The sequence below is a fragment of the Pseudonaja textilis genome, chromosome 9 (assembly GCF_049901715.1).
Source record: "Pseudonaja textilis isolate UNSWEBS1 chromosome 9, rPseTex1.2, whole genome shotgun sequence".
Taxonomy (NCBI): Eukaryota; Metazoa; Chordata; class Lepidosauria; order Squamata; family Elapidae; genus Pseudonaja; species Pseudonaja textilis.
In genome coordinates this window covers 20,823,031-20,844,901 of record NC_141998.1, presented here as the reverse complement: position 1 = coordinate 20,844,901, position 21,871 = coordinate 20,823,031, and the positions used below count along the sequence as shown (strand labels likewise).

The following is a 21,871-nucleotide window of genomic DNA, read 5'->3' as shown; positions in this document are numbered from 1 at the left end:
AGAATCTGGGGATAGACTAATATAAATCACTTAGGCTGGTATTGAATATACCCGACACTCAGTAATTTAAAAAGCTTTAATAAAAATGCTAAAATATGAGGCTTGTCGGGTGGCTGTAATGAGACTCAGTTATCATGTTTTTATCAACGATTTTTGGCTGTTGTACTTTTATACTTCGAACAAAGACCGAAAATGTGGGCAGGGCCTCTCAAATCCCCAGATGGCAAGATTCCTAAAAGTTTGGCAGGCAGAGAATTCTGATACATTCCCACAACTAAGCTCTTGGTATCTTCTAAGATGTTGTAGGGAATCCAAATGTTTTGTTTTGTTTTTGAGGTTGTTGGGTGTTGAGTTGCTCCTCCAGGGACTGTCTAAACATTTTGCTTTTCAAAAGGAGCATAAAGATGTATCTTTTTCTGACCCTTGGTCAACAAGGACCGTTGCTCTATGGGCCAATATCCAGGCTATGCTTTATCTCTGGAACCAGCTGTCTTTTTTGATAGAGGTAGTCTTCAAGTTACAATCATTTATTTCATGACTTTTTTCATGACTTAGAATGACACAAGACCAGTCCTCACACTTACAACAGTCAGGCGCAAGGCAACTGGTATGTTCTGGGTCAAGTGATCACAAGGTCGGTCCTTCCTTCCTTCCTTCCTTCCTTCCTTCCTTCCTTCCTTCCTTCCTTCCTTCCTTCCTTCCTTCCTTCCTTCCTTCCTTCCTTCCTTCCTTCCCTCCCAAAGATTTTTTTTTTTTTTTCCAAAAGGCAACTGGAGATTTTTTGTTTTTGTTTGGAACCTTTCCATTTCTCATCCAAGAAGTTTCTTCAAATGAAAAAGGTCAGAACTAAAGGAGCTTCTTGGATGAGAAGTGATACATCTTCAAGGAAAAACAAAGTCCAGTTGCCTTTTGAAAAAACACCTCTGGGACAACCATGACCTGGATAGCTGAGAATCTCCATAGAAATTTCTTCCTCCCTCCCTCCCTCCCTCCGCTTGCTTGCTTGTTTCCCTCCTTCCTTGCATCCATCCATCATTACACTCATGCACTAAAAGCTCAGAGGGAAAAAACGATGGAGTTCAGCTAGCTTGGTAGGCAAGCCAAATTGTTCCTGAACAACCAGCTGATTTAGAGATGCTACATGGTTTGCTATGGCCTCCTCTTCTCCCAGTGTCTCGTGATCAGCAGGAATCCTGTTCTAGAAGAGAGTAAGAACAGGTGGAAGAGGGAAAGAGAGGGAGAGACAGAAACTACAGAGCGGGTTGCCAAGCAACTATCCATATCTGTTTTCATTGATTCTTTTTCCCGCTAAGGTGCCAGCAAATTTTGTTGACTGGAGGCCACACTTTATTTTATCTTGATTAAATCTTTCAGGGCTGCAGGGACATATCCAGTGACATAGCGATGTCACCAAGGAGACAGCGATGAATATTTTCGTCCTAAATCTATCTGAACTGTGTACAAAAATTGGATAAGTAGTACCTAGGAAAGAGGGAAATTCACCTTATATGAGGATAGGTAAAAGTCTGTTAAAAGAAACAGTTTGTCTGACCCTGGCTGGTATTCATTATCAGGGCTGAAAAGGCAAAATGAATAAATTTGCAAAATCAGGTGGAAAGGAGATGATAAACCCCAGCTCCTTGACCAGGATAAAAATCTAAACTAATGTATCCTAGGTAGATGGCCGTTCATATTTTGCTTGAACCCAACTCACAACGGACAGTTCACCAGAACCCTCGTAATATTTTTCATTATTCTTGCTACTTTCTCCCCCAAAGATTTAACTGGAATCTACTGACCAACTTATCTTTCTGTCTCTTGACGTGGATCATCTAAAATTAAGGATTAACACTTAATAGTTTTGCAGAAATCGATGTTTTAGCAGGACCAGTTGGCTTTCTCTGGTCATGGTGAATGCCTAAAGTTCTTGTTAGTTGCAAAGTTGTGTCTGACCTATCGCGACCCCATGGACAACGTTCCTCCAGGCCTTCCTGTCCTCTACCATCTTCGGGAGTCCATTTAAGCTCACGCCGACTGCTTCAGTGATTCCATCCAGCCACCTCCTTCTCTGCCATCCCCTTCTTTTGCCCTCTATCGTTCTGAGCATTCGACACTTCTCCAGTGAGTCCTTCCACCTCATTAGGTGGCCAAAGAATTTGAGTTTTGTATGCCTAAAGTGAATATCACAATTGGTCCTTCTTATATTTTGGTATCTTTAATCCTCTGCGCAAGTTACCAAGATTCACAGCCATTGATTAAACCATCCTGCAGAAAGGAATGTGATAAAGTCATGATGTCTGCATTGAGGCTTAGTCGATATATATGTTCCCTTGCGTACATGGCTAACAAGAAAGAAAGACAGGAAGAAATTGTGTGCAGGCACACGTTGGTTTTAATACAGTTCATAAATTAGAAAGGGGACACAAATGAGGTGCTATAGTTTGAAATGTAAGTATCTGGGGAAGATATTCTATAGAGAATTGTAGAAGCTCCTTGAAACAAAATCAGTTTACTTCATGGGTAGAGAAAGCAGTGAAAAAAAGTCTATAAATACACAAGCTGAGAGATGCTCTGGAAACAATCATTATAAACCACTGGAGCACAGCTTGAGTGCCTTGTGATGTCACTGGAATCATGGTGTGTGTTTATATCCTCGCAATTCATAATAATTTGTTCTCGTTCCCTATCATCTGTCTTCACAAAATACAGCATAGGCAAGGGGAACAATCAACAATAGAATGGGATTTGATCTGACGTGATATAAAGTGTTAACTAAGTGGGGCATTGCAGATTGAAATCCCGTGTAAGGCCAGCTTGGAAAACAGTCATTCACTTAACATCTACCTAGTTTAACCCCGAGAATGCCTTTAGAGAGGGCTAGTCCAAGGTGACCATTAATGATCCCTCTGCCAACCCAACCTGATTTTTGACCTGCTTCGCTTTGTCTGGTCAAAAGGGAACAGAATTAGGTGTGATGCTGGAAGATGTGCCTCCATCTTATATCATGGAAAGATTTCCCATGTTGTCATTGTGGTGCTGATATGCAAACTATTACTGTAAACATATTGTGCAAGAATGTGTGTTCTGCCCAAAGGCTATCACCTCAATAGCTGAATTGGGCATCCAGTTATGAGCCCACTGCCACACCACCATAAGTTTTACTGATAATTATGTGGACTGTGTATATATGTTTACTTCTCTTCTGTCATGTTCTCATCATATGCTAAATAAATTAATAGTGGGGCATTCAAGAAGTAGACTGCATTGGAATAGACATTTCTTTTAAAGATCAGTTATTTAGCATTGCAGAATCACAATATTGCCTCGCTCACCATGGAAACTGTCAAGAGGTTAAAAAAAAACAACTATATGAGAACTTCATCAAGAATGATATTAGTAGGGTAGAAATTTCAAGGACATAGAAACTTGGTGTTCCTACATCTCTGAAATGGACAGGGTCCCTCCAAATACACTGGCCTACCAAGTTTGGGACCACACGAAATAACACACAATATGTGCTCAATACCAAGAATCAGCATTTAGATAAATACATCACTGTATTTCAATTATATCCCAAAATGTTTAGTATAACAGATTCTTAGATGTTCTGCTAACAATATATATTGTTGTATATAAATTTATTAAAAGGGATGCAGTGGCTCAGGGGCTAAGTCGCTGAGCTTGTCGATCAGAAAGGTCGGCAGTTCGGCGGTTCGAATCCCTAGTGCCGCGTCACGGAGTGAGCTCCCGTTCCTTGTCCCAGCTTCTGCCAACCTAGCAGTTCGAAAGCATGTAAAAAATGCAAGTTAGAAAAATAGGGACCCCTTTGGTGGGAAGGGAAGAGCGTTCTGTGAACCTTCGAAGGTGTTGAATCATGCTGGCCATATGACCATGGAAAGTGCTGGCTCTTCTTTGGCTTTGTAACGGAGATGAGCACCACTCCCTAGAGCCGGAAACGACTAGCATGCATATGTGAGGGGAACCTTTACCTTTTTGAAGAGTTTACACAGAAAAAAATGATGTTTTTTTTTCCCAAGCTATTTTCTGCGATCTGCCAATAAAATGTACTACTTGTAGCCCTTGACTTGCAATCCTTCATTTTGGGACTGTCTGAAGTTACAACAACACTGAAAAAAGTGACTAATTACCGCTTTTCACACTTCTGGCTGTTGCAACATCCCCATGGTCACAGGATGAAAATTTAGATGCATGGCAACTGGCTCGTATATACGATGGTGCGCAGTGTCCCAGGGTCATGCAATCCTTCTTTGTGACCTTCTGACAAGCATAATCAATAGGGAATCCAGATTCAAATGCAGTGATTCACTTCACTACGGTGGCAAGAAAGTTGGTAATATGGGGAAACTTAATATCTGCTCACTTAGCAACAGAAGTTTGGGGGTCAATTGTCCTCCTAAATTGAGGACTACCTGCAGGTGACAGGTAGTGGAATCAGTGGATGGTTAGGCAACCTAATCTTTGTTTCTGAAATGAAACACCTTGTGAGTAATTAAACAGATTTGTTCCGCTGCACATTTACTTTAGAACTCAGCTTATTGATTTAAATGACGCAGTGGTTAGCAATAGCACTTCCATCCTTCCTTCTGGTTAGCAATAGTGCTTTACAGCCCCTCTCTAAGCAGTTTACAGAATCGGTATCTTTCCCCCAACAATTTGGGTCCTCATTTTACTGACCTCAGAAGGATGGAAGGCTGAGTCAACCTTGAGCCGGTCAGGATCGAACTTCTGGCAGTGAGCAAACTTAGCCTTTAATACTGCATTCTGACCACTGTGCCACCACAGAAAGAAGGGGAGGGAGGGGAGGGGGAAGGGAGGAAGAAAAGAACAGCAATAGCACTTTGACTTATATACCGCTTTATAATGCTTTACTGCCCTCTCTAAGCAGTTTACAGAGTCAGCCTCTTGCCCAAACAATCTGGGTCCTCATTTTACCGACCTTGGAAAGATGGAAGGCTGAGTCAACATTTAGAAAGCAGGCCAACTCTGCTGACTGTCAGCAGCTTGATCCTGACCAACTCAAGGTTGACTCAGCCTTCCATCCTTCCGAGGTTGGTAAAATGAGGACTCAGATTGTCGGGGGCAAGAGGCTGACTCTGTAAACCGCTTAGACAGCAAAGCACTGTGAAGCAGTATATAAGTCTATTGCTGGTGCTATTTTCCTTCCTTCCTTCCTTCCTTCCTTCCTTCCTTCCTTCCTTCCTTCCTTCCTTCCTTCCTTCCTTCCTTCCTTCCTTCCATCTATCCATCCATCCATCCTTCCATCCATCTTTCCTTCCTTCCAGTTAGAATGCAGCACTACAGGAAAACTCAGCCCACAGCTAGGAGTTTGATCCTGACCTGCTCAAAGTTGACTCAGCCTTCCATCCTTCCAAAGTGGATAAAATAAGGACCCAGATTGTTAGGGGAAAGATGCTGATTCTGTAAACTGCTTAGAGAGGGCTGTAAAGCACTGTGAAGCAGTATATAAATCTATTGCTAGTGCTATTTTGGCAAGATACCACATCTTCTTCATATTGAATAGGTCAAGAAAAATGAACCCGCCATCACTAACATCAGCATCAAATGCTTCATTTACTGATGTCCTTCCCCATTGTTTTATTCCAGTTCCCCCCCAGATTATAAACATCTCATCAGACATCACCATCAATGAAGGCAGCAGCGTCACTCTCCTGTGCTTAGCCTTTGGGAGACCAGAACCAACAGTAACATGGAAGCATCTCTCTAGCAAAGGTAAGAGGTGGCCTCCAAACAGGAAGGTGGGCATTCTGGGCAACCTGAGTAAAATACACCGTGTAGAAGAGAAGAGAGGTATGTGATGAGAGAGAGGGAAAGTGTTGCTTGAAACCTCATGCATTAATACAGGGGTGTCAAACTTGATTTTATTGAGGGCTGCATCAGGGTTGTGTTTGGCCTTGGAGGGCCAGGGTGGGCATGGCTGGACTGGTGGGTGTGGCCATGGGTGGGTGTGGTGTGGTGGAGACATCTGTGGTGGCCAAATGCTAAGGCAGAACTTCCTTGAGACCAAGGGTCCTCAAACTTGGCAAGTTTAAGACTTGTGGACTTCAATTCCCAGAATTCCTGAGCTAACATGACTGGAGGAGGGATTCTGGGAGTTGAAGTCCACAAGTCTTAAAGCTGTCAAGTTTGAAGACCCCTGCCTGAGATCCTCCCTCACTCTCCTTATAACCTCCCTCCCTCCCTTCCTTTTCTTGTTTTTTCTTCCACCTTCATTCTCCTTTCTTCTTCTTTCCCCTCTTTACTTATTTTTCCTTCCTTGCTCTCTTCCCATTTTCTTTCTTTCCCCTTTCCATTTCTCCCTTCCTGTCCCTTCTTGCATGCTCAAATGTGAAAAGAGAAACATTTCTCCTTTTGTTTTGTTTTTAGTTTGTTTTCATAGCCCTCTGCCAGTGATAACAGAGCACGGGGTAGCATCACATGGACCCCCTCACCTCATTTTTGGACGTGACACCCTCCTGAAGCCCTCTGCCAGTGAAAATGGGGTGCGGAGGGAGGTCACACATGCAAAGGTGGTATTCAGCAGGTTTTGACCGGTTTTGGAGAACCAGTAGCAGAAATTTTGAGTAGTTCAGAGAACCCGCAAATTCCACCTCTGACTGCCCCTGCCCCTGCCCCCATCTATTCTCTGCCTCCCGAGTCCCAGATGATTGGCTGGGTCTTTTTTGTTGCCCTGCACAGAAGAACGGAGCTGGAAAGCAGGTTAGTGGGGTGGGGAGGGAATGGGGATTTTGCAGGGAACTTCTGTCATGCCCACCAAGCCACACCACATCCACCAAGCCATGCCCACAGAACCGGTAGTGAAAAAAAAAATTTAATCCCACCACTGCACACATGGCCCTCCTGAGCTCCGTTTCTACCGGCAGAGGTACTGTGGGCCCTGTTGTTTCCAGGCCAGCTCTGCAAGCCAGATCTAAGCACTCCTTGGGCCAGATCGAGCCATTCGTTTGACACCCCTGCATTAATATTTGGAAAGATGTGCCTGGAGATCTTTCAAGATTGCAGACAGAAGAACCTTCCCTATGTTGCATTTGGGGTCTTCCTGGATCAGATCTGGCACCAATGATCACACAAAGCTTTGATGTAGCAGACTAGTTTTCCAGGTTTTGTTTTGCAAATATAGGCCTGTAGTTTATGCATTGGAACTTTTGGATTGGAAGGGTCTCCAGTGTGAGACCAGTGTACCTTTTACTTTGTCTTTCAAATTGAGCAACGTCTGGCTCAGAATGCTTCCCTTCATCACCTGCTTTGATGACTGGACAAATCATTGCAATACCATGTAGGAAGTTCACATTGACAAGTAAAGGCTGATTCCTGCACTCTGCAGTTGTAGGAAAGGTTGATGATCAGCTCATATGGTTCTCACAGCATGCCCAATTTGATGGTGGTACGGATGGTCCTAGATTAGTTAAAGGAATTGCAGGAAGGATGAGGAATAAAACTAGTAGCAGACTGGAAATGTCCAGCATGTGAGACATTGGAGGAAGAAAGAAAGAAAGAACATCTTAGTCTTGGAATATTAAGTAGCATTTGTAAAAAGATATGGACAATTTCTGTTAATGATGTCCGGCTTCTCAAAGTGATGTGTCTTTGTCTTGATGGGTTTTCAAGGGAAACTTCATATGATGAACCAAAGGTGCTTTTCAAAAGGCAACTAGATTTTTTTAGAATAGAATAGAACAGAGCAGAGCAGAACAGAACAGAACAGAACAGAATTCTTTATTGGCCAATGTGATTGGACACACAGGAAATTTGTCTTTAGTGCATATACTTTCAGTGTACATAAAAGAAAAACATTCATCAAGAATCTTAAGATACAACACTTAGTGATACTAATAGATTTTGTTGCATTTGGGGCGGGCGGGGGGGAAGGCACCTTTGGGACAACCATGACCTGGATGACTGAGAATCTCCATAGACATCATACAATGGAGAATTCAGAGGCTTGCCTTGCAGTTTGAGATATGGTGGGCTGTTCTCTACGAACAGATTTCAGAAGGTTAATCTTTTGTATGGTGACAAAAATTTCCACACACAGAAGAACACAACCAACATAGTCAAGTCCTTGCTGATGACTAACCACCAGCTTCAGTAACAAAAGGCAGGAGTCCTCATCTGCTTTGTTTTTCAGTCCTATAACATTTTTATGTCGAGTTCTCTGCATCCAAGGTGTCAGTAGAGCGTTAAGACAGGGTTAGAACAGAAGTAAGACTATTTTAGATCTAATAGATAGGTCACTGGAAGATCCTGCAGAATTGAAATTCTTCTCAGAATCTTATGCGATACATCAGGGTAACTTTCCTTTGGTCTGGGACCCCAAGCCATTTGGCCAAGTTTTCAAAGAAATTTGAAATTTGGATTGTTCCAATTTTGCATTTTCTAAGGGCATTGGGTTTTGTGTCTGTTTTTGTGATATTTACCAGTGTATCTCAATGCAACGAAACATTTCCTCATAATTTTAGATGTGCATGTTGATCAGAGGTGGTATTCAGCAGGTTCTGACCAGTTCTGGAGAACCGGTAGCAGAAATTTGAGTAGTTCGGAGAACCGGTGGTAACCTTCCCTCATGAGTGGCGTGGGAATTGAGATTTTACAGAATTCTTTCCCTGCCATGCCCATCAAGCCACATCCAAAGAACCGGTAGTAAAAAAATTTTGAATCCCATCACTGGTGTTGACGCTGAAAAATGAATAGGGTAGATGAAGGTGAATGGAACAATCTGAAAACTAACAGAATTGGTAATGGGATTTTTTAAAGAAATTCTTCTAGCAAAACTGCACTTCAGGAAGGAAAAGAAAGGAAAGAGTAATTTAGTAACACATAACTAATCTATTTGGCACCTCCAGTTTCCCAAGGATCAAGAAAGGTTTAGAGAATATGGAAGTCTGGAAGTCGGACAAGAATTTTTATTGTCTGTCTCAAATGGGAGCAGAATTATAATAGAAACCTCTACTCTTCATCCAGGCTTCTTTAATGACTCAATTGCATGCATTTTTTCTTCCCCCTGAGACCAGCTATAAATCCAACTGTTTCCCCAAAGAGATTCAAAATGTACAAATTCCCGTGTGCTGAAAGTTATTTTTTTTTCCGACTGCAGCACTTTCTCAACTTGAATAGCTTTATTCTTAAGTCATATTTATACAGAAGCTGTGCGGCTTCTTTGCATTAAAAGAAAAAGGCCTTAAGTAAGCAAAAGCTTGAAAAGGAGATTCTCATTTCATAAGGAAATCCTCCTTCCTTCCATCGCTGGGCAAAGAAAAGTTGTTCAAAGCGATGAGATTGCTTTTGGAGCAGTGGCGATGCATCATCTGTCTGTCACGACCTCCTCTTCTCCCAAGGCTCTCCGTGGAAAGAGGGCAACGACTGGAAAATCTCAGCCTTGTATGCATTGGGGCCTTGGCAAACTCCATCCTTTCCCCAAAGAACCACTGCTTTCTTTATTGTTTTACATCTCCCTCCCACCACAGTCTTGTCTGTGTTGTTAAGTTAACATTCTTTGCTTTGCAAATAAGCAAGCCCTTAAAAAAAAAATTGAACTTCCAAATATCTGCTATAGGCCAACTCTGAAACCCCTTTCTACCACTTCTTGCTAAAGCTGAAGCTTCACTGCTTCTCCATTCTAGGTTTTAGGGGTGATGCAACGGTCTGTGCTGCACCAATATATACAGGTGATCAAAACAAGGTAAAGATTTCCCCTGTCCAGTCATTTGTCCAACTCTAGGGAGTGGCGTTCATCTCTGTTTCTTAACTGAGGGAGCCAGCATTGTCTGAAGACACTCCCTGTGGTCCTGTGGCCAGCAGGCTCACAGAATACACTTACTTTCCCACCGGTGGTACCTATTAATCTACTTACATTTGCATGCTATCAAAATGCTAGATGGCCAGGTATAGATAATAGCAATAGCACTTAGATTTATATATCACTTCACAGTGCTTTAAGCCCTCTCTAAGCAGATTACAGAGTTAGTCTCTTGCCCCCAACAATCTGGGTCATCATTTTACCCATGTCAGAAGGATGAAGGCTGAGTCAACCTTGAGCCTGGTAAAACTCAAACGGCAGGCAGTCGGCAATCAGCAGAAGTAGCCTGCAATACTACATTCTAACCACTGCGCCACCGCATCTCTTTTAACTAAATACATATTACCATTTTTTAGCAACCTTTTGAAGTTATAATGTCTCCGAAAAAAAGAGACTTATGAATAGTCTTCACACTTTTGACCATTGCAGCAACCCAAGGTCACATGATCAAAATTTGGGAACTTGGCCACTAGCATGTATTGATGATGGTTACAGCATTCTGGGTTCATGTGATCACTATTTGTAACTGTCCCAGCTTGCTTCCAACCAGGTTCACTTAATGACGGCATGATTCCCTTAACTGTAGAGATTCACTCAACGAGACCATCTCGAAAGATGGCCAGATAGAATCAGATTTACGCTTCACTTAAAAACCACTTTGCTTTAGCAATGGCAGTTCTGGTCCTAGCTGTGGTCTAAGCGGAAGACTATCTCTATATGTATCTCTGCACACATTAAATATCCAACCCACTTTCATTTCTTTCCCTTAATGTTCACCGGAAGATTTGCTCCTTCATAATGCTGGCCAACTAGTTTGATGCATCTTTATGTTATGAGAAACCATCTCCCTAATAAATGATTTCAAATTTTGTAGGGTCACAAGGACTGGACACAATTGTTCTTATTCTCCCTTGGAGACAAACCATTCATCATCAGAAATAATATATATATCAGCAGTCCCTTTTTTCTTGGCAGCGACTGAAACAAGATATCTTACAGATACTAGAAATCCCTTATGTGCATTTATTCGATCTTAAATACATATTGATATAAGCCTGAAGACTTTTTTTTTCCCAGGGCTTCGCTTTGCTTTTAGTAAATGACATTAAATAAAGAGATATCATGTGGATATTTTATTCTCTTTTTTTTAAAAGAAGGAAACGTATGGTATTCTTCCCAAATTTAAACATTGCTGGATGTAGTTCATGGTACAGAAAATCTCACTGGGGCCTTGAATTACCAACAATGACAACAACAACAATGACAATGATGATGACAACAACAATGACAACAACAACAACAACAATTATTATTTCAAGAACATCAGCCTTAGTCAAACCACAATACTGCATCCAGTTTTGGTCACCACACTATAAAAAAGATGTTGAGACTTTGGAAAAAAGTCAGAAAAGAGCAACCAGGGTGATTAGGGGACTGGAGATTAAAACATACGATGAACGGTTGCAGGAACAGGAAATGGCTAGTCTAGTGAAGAGAAGGACCAGGGGAGACAGGATAACTGTCTTCCAATATTTGAGGGGCTGCCACAAAGAGTAGGGGGTCAAGCTGTTTTCCAAAGCACCGGAAGGCCAGAGAAGGAATAATGGATGGAAACTGAACAAGAAGAGATTTAACTTGGAAATAAGGAGAAATTTTCTGACAGTGAGAGCAATCAATCAATGGAACAGAAATTGCCTTAAGAAGTTATGGGAGTTCATCACTGGAGGCTTTCAAGAAGAGACTGAATTGCCATCGGTTAGAAATGGTGTGAGGTCTCCTGCTTGGGTGGGGGGGTTGGACTAGATGACCTACAAGGTCCCTTCCAACTCTGTTAATCTGTAATCTGTAAATGTTGCAATAAATTCTCACCCCATCTTTCCTCTTGATCAGTTGCCTTCTCCTTCCATTTCTCTCAGCCTTGCCAGGTTTAATAATTTCTCCACTCAGTACACGTGCTCAAAGCATGTGAATTTCTGCTTGCTGATAGTCACAACTAGGGAATAAACAAACTTTATCTGATCCAAAGCAGATGGATTGGTACTTCGCCCAGCTCATGGTTTGGTAATTATGTCCAAATTTGTCATTTAAATTTTAACATCTCTTCTCTTGTTCTTTCTCAAAGTTTCATATAATCATCTGTTGCCACTAAAAAAATATCTTATGTCGTTAGCTAACGTACATTGTAGAGTAGCTATGAGTATACAATAAAAGAGGACTGGGTAGTCTATGCCAGGTTTTTTCAACCTTCATAACTTTAAGGTGTGTGGCAGTGGTGGGATTCAAAATTTTTTTACTACTGATTATGTGGGTGTGGTGTGGTGGGCGTGGTGTGGCTTGGTGGGCAGGGGGAAGGATACTGCAAAATCTCCATTCTCACCTCACTCCATGGTTGGTGAGCATGGCTGGCTGAGGAATTCTGAGAACTGAAATCCACACATCTTAAAGTTGTAAAGGTTCAGAAACACTGGTCTACTACTCACTGGTAGAAGAATGATATATACACGGATTTAATAACATTTCAGGGAAATTAATAAGAGGTGAAAAGTTGTGGCTGCCCAAATGTCCTTGGAGATCATTGTCTACAATTACTATGCTGTCCAGGAGCTGTTGGAGGTTGAACCAGTTTCCCCAGCCTCACTTAAAACAGAGCAGAAGAAAGTTATCTTCATTATGCTTTTTGTTGTTCTTCTCACCCTACCCTCACCGGTAATGTTATACACACACATACACGTACACATATACATTTCTGCTTTGGCTCCCTACTGGGACTAGCAATTGCAAAAACACTCAGGAAGCCTATTTTCCTGAATCTTAATAAACCTGAGTCCTCTTGACAAATATTAGCAAATTCAAGGTTTGCAACCTCTCCAGAGAGGAAGGAAAATATTATTGTCTACATTGATCAGATGAAGAAGTAAAGCTATTCAGGAGCTAGCGACTAATTTTCAATCAAAGAACAAGTGCCTTCAGGGAATAAAAATACCCAGATTCCCGCTTGGGGGAAACAGGTACCCTGTGGCTTCACAACAGAATAAAAAGAGATAGCATGCATCTGGAGTTATCGAAAGGATGGAATTCTTCTTCTTATTCCCAAACTAAGCACTGACTGAACTTAATTCAGTATTATAATCACAGCCTTGCGGAAGAGAAAGTTTTAATCTTTTTCTTCAGGATCTTATTCGTCAGCCTCCACCAAGAGATATTCTGGACTGCAGTTTCTCCAATTTATTCCTTGTTGCATTGCTCCCTGAATTCAAGATGTTCTCAAAAAGATTGGAATTTTCACTGCTTTATTAGGTCTTGAAAGAGGTAGGGGGATAAATCAATTAATTTCTGCCGAACCTTTCGCAGATAGTAGAGGCAATGAGAAAAATAATCAACTTTGATAATTTTATTTTCTTGGAAGGTCAGCAACACTGGTTGGAAATACACATAGCTCCTTCTGGTAGATTGCTAATACATTTTGTTAAAATTTAATTTTGATGAATGGCAAGGACTCAATCTGAGGATGAGTAAGCCACCTATTGAAATAGAGGTCTTTCATTCATTCCCATTCTAGGCTATTCTGTTAATGATGTTGAAAAATCTATATTGTTCATATTCTCTTTAAGGTCAGGTCATAATTTTCCTTGGGATATGTAATTTTCATGTACAAAGCAACTTACAAACCCTTGAAAAACATCCTGCATGCAGATGCGCCTGTTTTTAATCAATGCATCAACCTTTCCTAGGGTTGAACTCAACTCTCCAGTAACTAGTTCTACCTGGACATTTCCTTGCTATTTTCCTAGCAGTGTTACCAAATTGACGGATCATTCTTAATTTTCAAATACTGTAAGGAAGTTTTATTTTTTTTTAAAAAAAACACTCTTCCAACTATAGTTTATAGTTTATGGTATTCTTCCCTCAAAGTCTTCCATCTAACTTCAAGCAAGGATAGTCAGACCTATATAAATTAATGCAACTCTTAATGCATTAAATCTCCAAAAGAATAGAAAGGAAAGTTTCTGCATGTTTTCCAGTATCTTAGAGATCTATACATTCTGTTGCGTTAGCCACAATTAAACTAGTTCGTTGTGTTTTCCCAGATGTTGTTCCACAACAATTCTCCTCCATTAACAACCAAGAGAAAGAAAGAGTAGAAGAACAGAGCTGGAAGGCATCTTGGAGGTCTTCTAGTCCAACCTCCTGCCTAGGCAGGAAGCGCTCTACCATTTCAGACAAATGGCTGTCCAATTTCTTCTTTAAAATTTCCAGTGTTGGAGCATCCACAACTTCTGGAGGCAAGTTGTTCCACTGGTTAATTGTTCTCACTGTCAGGAAATTCCTCCTGAGTTCTAGGTTGCTTCTCTCCTCGATTAGTTTCCACCCATCGCTTCTTGTCCTGCCTTCAGGTGCTTTGGAGAATAGCTTGACTCCCTCTTTTTTTGAGGCAGCCCCTGAGATATTGGGACACTGCTATCATGACACCCCTAGTCCTTCTTTTCATCAAGATTACAGTCCTACTTCACTCTTGAGGTCATGGAGCCTTCTTCTTCCATTCCATCGTTCTTGTATTACTTAAGCCTCACTCCGAGAGCAACCCCCGATCAGAATTTGAATCTTGAAAACATCTTACAAAATAGGTTGCCATGGAGAACTTGGCTAATTCCCCCAATGTCTTTCACAGAGGGACAGCTGATTGCCAAAACTTCCATTCAGCAAAAGGTAAAATGGTGAAATGGCCCCACACCCTTCCTTAGATTCCAGGATGCTGGCTTGTCCCTATCCCGCCTTGACTTATATTTCTGTTTAGGAGTCAGGGAAAAGAACACACTTTCCAAATAAATCTGTGAACTGCGGCTCCCTATTGCTGATTTTCTGAAAGTGCTTATGGAAGCCTCAAGGCCCAGAGGCATTCTTGTAAATAAAGGTAATGCTAGAAGCTAACAATTTGCTTCACAGCAGGCTGGTTTCCGTTTCAATCATCCTCATTTTTTCCCCCTCTCCCAAGCCACGGGTTTCAGGAGAGGGACAAACAGTCTTTATCAAAGGCCTGCACTCATCTCTTACAAATGGATTTTTGAATTAGCCCGAGAGTCACAGGTTGTCCTTGGGTCAAATCCAAAGCGCTACCCTCCGCAATAAGCTATTATAACTCCAACTTTTTGATTTGTTAGCACCCTGGAACCCATCAGGCATTCCATTGACCCGCAGAAGGTCCATTGTTGTCATCGCCTGCCTTGCTTAGGTCCATCGCTGATGAGATTGGGATAGTCTGCTTGACAGTTAGCTATTCCTTTCAACCCAGCAAAAAGAAAGTCAAGTGACCAACAAGAAATATCTGACATTGGGGGGTCTATGGTCCTGCTAAGTTTCTCTTCCTTTCATCTAGGAAGGTCTGTGGATAGAATAGAATAGAATAGAATAGAATAGAATAGAATAGAATAGAATAGAATAGAATAGAATAGAATAGAATAGAATAGAATAGAATGAAGAAGGAAGGAAGGAAGGAAGAATAGAGTAGAGTAGAGTAGAGTAGAGTAGAGTAGAGTAGAGTAGAGTAGAATAAAATAGAATAGAATAGAATAGAATAGAATAGACTCTTTATTGAGAATAGAATAGAATAAAGAAATAGAAATAGAAATAGAAATAGAATAGAATAGAATAGAATAGAATAGAATAGAATAGAATAGAATAGAATAGAATTGAATTGAATTGAATTGGAATGGACCTTGGAAGTCTTCTAGTCCAACCTCCTGCTTAGACAGGAAACCTTATGCCCTATGGAATGGGAGCTTAATCATTTATAATGGGAGCTTCATCACTTGAGACTTTCAAGAAGAGATTGGACTGCATTTGTCAGAAATGGTGTAGGGTTTCCTGCTTGGGCAGGAGATTGGGCTAGATGACTTACAAGATCCCTTCCAACTATGTTCATCTGATTTATTTCAGGCAAATAGTTATCCGATGTCTTCTTAAAAACTTCCAGTATTTGAGCATTCACAACTTCTTTAGGAAAGCCATTCCACTGATGAATTGTTCTGTCAGAAAATGTCTCCTTGGTTCTAGGCTGATTCTCTCCTTGATTAGTTTCCATCCATTACTTCTTATTCTGCTTTGAAGAATAGCTTGACTCCCTCTTCTTTGTGGCAGTGCCTGAGATAATGGACCACTGCTACCATGTCTCCCCTAATCCTTATTTTCATTAGACTAGACATACCCAGTTCCTGCAACCGTTCTTCATATGTTTTAGCCTTCAGTCCCCTAATCCTCTTTGTTGCTCTTCTCTGCACTCTTTCTACAGTCTCAACATCGTTTTTACATTGTGGCAACCAAAACTGAATGCAGTATCCCAAGTGTGTGGCTTTACCAGGGCATTATAAAGTGGTATTAACACTTCACATGATCTTGATTCTATTCCTCTGTTGATGCAGCCTAGGACTGTTAGGACGTTGGTGCTTATTTCTCTTCCAGGTGTTCGTTGAGGGGCAGTTTAAATCTCTGGAGATACAGAACAAGGTGGCAGCAAAGAGAAATCAAAGTTATTTATCACTCTGCTCAGTAAAACAGATGTGGATGTGCAAGCTGTTCCTTCTCAGGATTCCCTCCCACCCCTTCCATACAGAAATGTATGTTCTCGAATGCTGCTGGTGATTCCTGCAAATGTAATGTGTAAGAAAGGTCTAGCAGTGTGCTTTTTACCAGATGGGTGCCCATATGGTTCGCCTCTCCCCATGCATCCATTTTGCACATATGCCTGTTGGGTGGGTACATTTGCCTCCCTTCGTTGCGCTATTTAACAATATTAGGGGCTAATTTCATTGCTTGTTTCTTTTTGGAGTTGCCTGATTGAGCTCGGAACATTGCAGACTGTGCTTTTAGGAGCCTTTCTTCCAGATCTGCTTTGGTAAGGGTGGAATCATATCACAAAGACTTCAAGGGAGTCTTTTTCCAAGCTGCATCCAGTCACACAAAAGAGGGTTGAAAATTGGCGTGAAGACACAGCCTTTCCCAGCATTTAGCAATAGCACTTTGACTTATATACTGCTTCACAGTGCTTTACAGCCCTCTCTAAGTGGTTTACAGAGTCGGCATCTTGCCCCCAACAATCTGGCTCCTCATTTTACCGACTTCGGAAGGACGGGAGGCTGAGTCAACCTTGAAACTGGTGAGATTTGAACTGCCAAATTGCAGGCAGTTGGCAGTCAGCAGAAGTAGCCTGCAGTACTGCACTCTTACCACTGTGCCACTCTTCATTTAGTGTGCTCATTTGCTTATTTATATTTACCGTTCTTTTAGCAGTGTTCCAATATGTGAAGGGCCTCCACAGAGAGGAGGGGGTCAACCTATTTTTCAAAGCACCTGAAGGCCAGACAAGAAATAATGAATGGAAACTGACCAAGGAGAGATTTAACCTAGAAATAGGGAGAAATTTTCTGACAGTGAGAACAATCAACCAATGGAACAGAAGTTGCCTTCAGAAGTTGTGGGAGCTTCATCACTGGAGGCTTTCAAGAACAGACTGGACAGCCATTGGTCAGAAATCATGTAGGATCTTCTGCCATTTTTCTTCTTCGTATGTTTTAGTCTCCAGGTCCCTAATCATCTTAGTTGCATTTCTCTCCACTTTTTCCAAAGTCTCAACATCTTTTTTGCAATGTGGTGACCAAAAGTGGGTCCTGCTTCCAATTCTGTTATTCTGTTAAATGTATCTCACAAACCTTCCTCCTCCTATTTTTAGTACATCAATAACTCTATGTGGTGGATTGGGCTGAGAAAGATTTTGGCCGAAAGTCACTCAGCTGACTTTCATGACTAAGTCAGGATTTGAATTCATAGTCTCTTACTTTCTAGCCTGATGCTTTAACCATTAGACCAAACCTATGCAACAGTGACAATATTAATAACAACAAAAGGTAAATAACAATGCAAGTAAGCCAGGAATGGCAATCCTATAGTATATATGTATTATATATTTATTTCACTTTTTTTATGCTGCCTGACTTCCAGTGACTCTGGGCAATTGTAAAAATTATACACTTATTACTTTTCATTTTTAATGTTGCTAGTTTTGTGTTAAATTAATTCATTTTTTTTTTTTTAAATGAAAATGTAAAAATGAAACACAATCATCTTTTGGTGAAATCTTCCAGCCTGGACTCTTCCAGATGGACTCTTAGCTCCAGAGGTTTCTACTCATGAGCAATTAAGTACAGAAAATCTCTTTGCAAAATTATGGTCATATGATCCCATATGAAAATTTTGGCCTAATTTTTTTGGTCCCCACATTGCAAAAAAGATGTTGAGACTTTGGAAAAAGTGAAGAGAAATGCAACTAAGATGATTAGGGACCTGGAGACTAAACATACGAAGAAGAAAAATGGCAGGAATTGGATAAATCTCGTCTATTGGAAAGAAGAACTAGGGGAGACATAATAGCAGCATTCCAGTATTTGAGGAGCTGCCACAAAATAGAGACAGTCAACTTATTTTTCAAAGCACATAGTAAGCAAGACAAGAAACAATGGAGAGAAGCAATGTAGAACTAAGGAGAAAGTTCCTGACCGTTAGAACAATTGAACAGTGGAATGATTTGTCTTCAGAAGTTTTGGATTCTTCAACACTTGGAGGTTTTTAAGAAGAGACTCAACAACCACTATCCTGCTTGAGCAGGGGGGGTGTACTAAAAGAGTTCCAAAGAGTCCCAAGAGTCCCTTCCAGTTCTACTCTGATTGATTGAACAACCCATATGAGCACCTATGATATGGGTAAGGCATTCCAGTCCACCCACAATCATTGAGCCTATCGGTGTCCATCTAAGTATATTTAATGGGTAAATACCAACTTTTACTTTAGATGCATGCCTTTTCACACATTCATATTTGAGCATTTGGATGCACATAAAGTGCCAGATTTTTTTAAAAAAAATTTTTTTGCAACTTTGACAAAGTGTAAAATATAGTCGAAAGTTAAATTTGATTCTGCGTAGCGTTTGAAGAAATATGAATCAGGACACTTTATCAAGGGATTTATACTGATTAAACGCCTCAAGGGTCTTCAGGTTTCCAACAAGTAGAGCAATAGTATGTATCATTTGGAAATAAAGTTTTCCTTGGCTTCAACAGAAGCTGAATCGGTTAGGAGAATATGGTTTATCTGTCAGTGTTCCAAATAATGCACGCATTGCAAGCAGAACTCCAAGGCCGGCAGGTTCCTGAAAGAACAATTTTATTGGACACATCATATTGGCACAACTGTTGAAAACCATCTCTGAAGTTCCCATGGTTTTCACCTAATTAAAAAATGAAAGTTTTCCCCTTTTTCCCCAAGTCATCAGTCACATTGTCTAATGGAGGTGGTGGATGCTTGCTTGGTTACTCTCCTCCTCCTCTCTCTCAGGCACCTTATTGGAATGACCTTGGTTCCCACAAGAAACTTTTATGTTTTGACTACCTCTTATCTATCTCCACCCCCCATCTCCTGCCTTGTGGCAACCCTGAAGCCTCCAAGATGACATTATCTATCACGAATGGATTTCAGAGTTTTCTGAAGTTGTGGAAGTGTAGAGTTGCCATAAAGGGATATTATGCTGGTCCAAAAGCCCACCCTGATGCTATTTACATTTCTATTATCTGTGATCATTAGCCATGTTCATCCTGCAATTTCCAAATTTGAGCTTCACAGCTTGCTTCGCCCCACGGGGTAATGTAAAACAATCCGCAGAGTGAAAGGGTGGAAAATATAGATTTGGAGTCTTTCAAATCTCCTTTTGTGCCCTTTCCTTTGCCTTGTCTGAGCAGCCATTGATACTCGGTTAAAAATAAACTCCATGTAAAACCATGTATTCTGCAATTGAATGGCGCTCTGATTTAGATTCCGAGCCATAGAGCTTCTGAGAGAATTAATATTTTTCTAAGCATAGCGGTTCTAATTATGCCGCACGCTAAAATGGCTGCCAGAGGCAAATACAGATGGAAGTGAAGAAGAAGAACGGGTGGAAAGCTGCCACAAAGATTCATCTTCCTTCTAAAGAAGTTAAATGTTGTAGATATTTTAAAAATCAAGAAACGCAGAGACTTTTTTTTTTTTTTAAAGGAATATGATGAATGTAACCCATGCAAGAAAAGAGTTCATGCAGGAGGAAAAAAAAAAATATGTTTTTCACATCTAGAAGAATTAGAATTCTTTTATTGCCCAAGTGTGATTGGACGCACAAGGAATTTGTCTTGGTGCAAATGCTCTCAGTGTATATAAAAGAAAAGATACATTCATCAAGAATTATTGAGAGCTAAGCACTAAGGGAAGGTACTTCATTAAGTGAACTTTACTCCTACTTTGGAAGTAAAGTAACCCTAAAGTTTGATAGGGTTACGGTCTTTTTTTGTAGACCTGTACAAATTAGACTATACAATTGTTTGGCGACTGCAGCCAGGTATTTGATGGGATATAATACATTACGTGCCTTATGAGGTTAGTGAGGTAATTTGTCTGTAACTATGAGTAATGGGGCAGTACTACAAAAACCATGTCCCAGAGCTGCTTTTTCAAAAGGCAACAGGGCTTTCTTGATTTTTTTCCCCCTTGAAAATGAAGAATGGAAGAAGCTTCTTGGATGAGAAGCGAAACATTTTCAAGGTAAAAAATAAGAAATCCCAGTTACCTTTTGAAAAAAAAAAACATCTTTGGGATAACCATGACCTAGATGATTGAGAGTCTCCATACATAACAAAAATAATGCGGTTTTCAAAGAACAAAGGCCATTATTTCTTCTAGCAATAAGAAGTATCTTGAAAATTTTGCTGTTGTTGTTTTTCCAAAGCTTTGCTCATCTTCCAGTATCCCTTTTTTTTCCAACTTATGAGCCTTCCTTGACCTTCTAAATGTTTTAGTCAGATTAACAGAGTTGGAAGGGACCTTGTAGGCCATCTAGTCCAACCCCGCCCCCTCACCCAAGCAGGAGACCCTACACCATTTTTGTGGCTTTGTAACTCAGCTCTGTAGCTGAACCTGACAGGTTTAGTTCCCCTGGGCAGGTATACAGGTAATCCTTGACTTCTCCCCATTCATTTACCAACCCTTCAAAGTTACGATGATGCTAAAAAAAGAGTGTTTCATGTGGCACAGCAGATTGCCGTGCCTCAGCTGTTTCATTCACCAGGGCTGCAGCAGAAGGTAAATTTTAAGAGCTGAAAAAGGCTGGTTTTCAATCATTGGGCTGGTTGAATCCCACCTTTGTACTCAGCTCTTGATGTGCCAGAAACTGGTTCGTCCTCCCCTGAGTTGACATCTTCAGGGGTGGGATTCAATTTTTTTAACAACCGGTTCTGTGGGCGTGACTAAGTTGGTGGGCGTGGCTTGGTGGTCAAGTGACTGGCTGGGTGTGGCCAACTCAATATCACTCACATCGAGGCACGCATCTCCTCGCCTGGCCTCTCATGACTGTGGGGATGCTGCAACAGTCGTAAGTGTGAAAAATGGTCATAAGTCACTTTTTTCAGGGCCATTGTAACTTTGAATGGTCACTCCACACAAGCAAAGTACCAGCAAAGGAGGGGGAAAAAAAGTTCAGAGAAGTTCCTGAGACAGGAAGTCTAGTCCTGCCAAGAATGTAATAAGGGTTAATGGAGAGGCAGTTTCTCTAAGCAACACCAGAATGTTTCCTTCCTGCCTTCCTTACAGGATTATCCCGGTAATTTCTTCTAACAACCAGTTCTCCAAAGTGCTTAGAATGTTAACAACCGGTTCTAGCGAATAGGTGTGAACTGGTAGAATCCCACCCCTGCATCTAGTGAGGTTCAGGGGAGTCATCACAGCTAGGGGCTTTTGGCTTGATCCCTAAAATTCTCCTTCAGGACTCACATTTAAGTTTACCCTTTACCTTAGAAGCCAGGAGTTGCTTTTCAGTTAATCACTGACTCTCAGTCCATCTCATCTCACATGGATGTCTGTTATGAGAATAAAATCACCTGCAGTAGCCTTCCTGCAACCGTGTTGTATGATCCTGAAGTTTTCCTTAGCTTAATTTTGCAGTGGGTACCTGTTCCTACTTCAGCA

At 41.1% G+C, this 21,871-nt stretch overlaps 1 protein-coding gene across 2 annotated transcripts in view; it reads left to right on the top strand.

The window, feature by feature from the left end:
• LOC113441897 (opioid-binding protein/cell adhesion molecule homolog) overlaps positions 1-21,871 on the top strand; it is a 766,143-nt gene that overhangs the window by 672,171 nt on the left and 72,101 nt on the right. For both annotated transcript variants that reach the window (XM_087939115.1, XM_026709119.2), the window contains one exon: positions 5,626-5,751. In XM_087939115.1, coding sequence (XP_087795241.1) covers positions 5,626-5,751 — 126 coding nt within the window. The remainder of the gene's footprint in view (positions 1-5,625; positions 5,752-21,871) is intronic.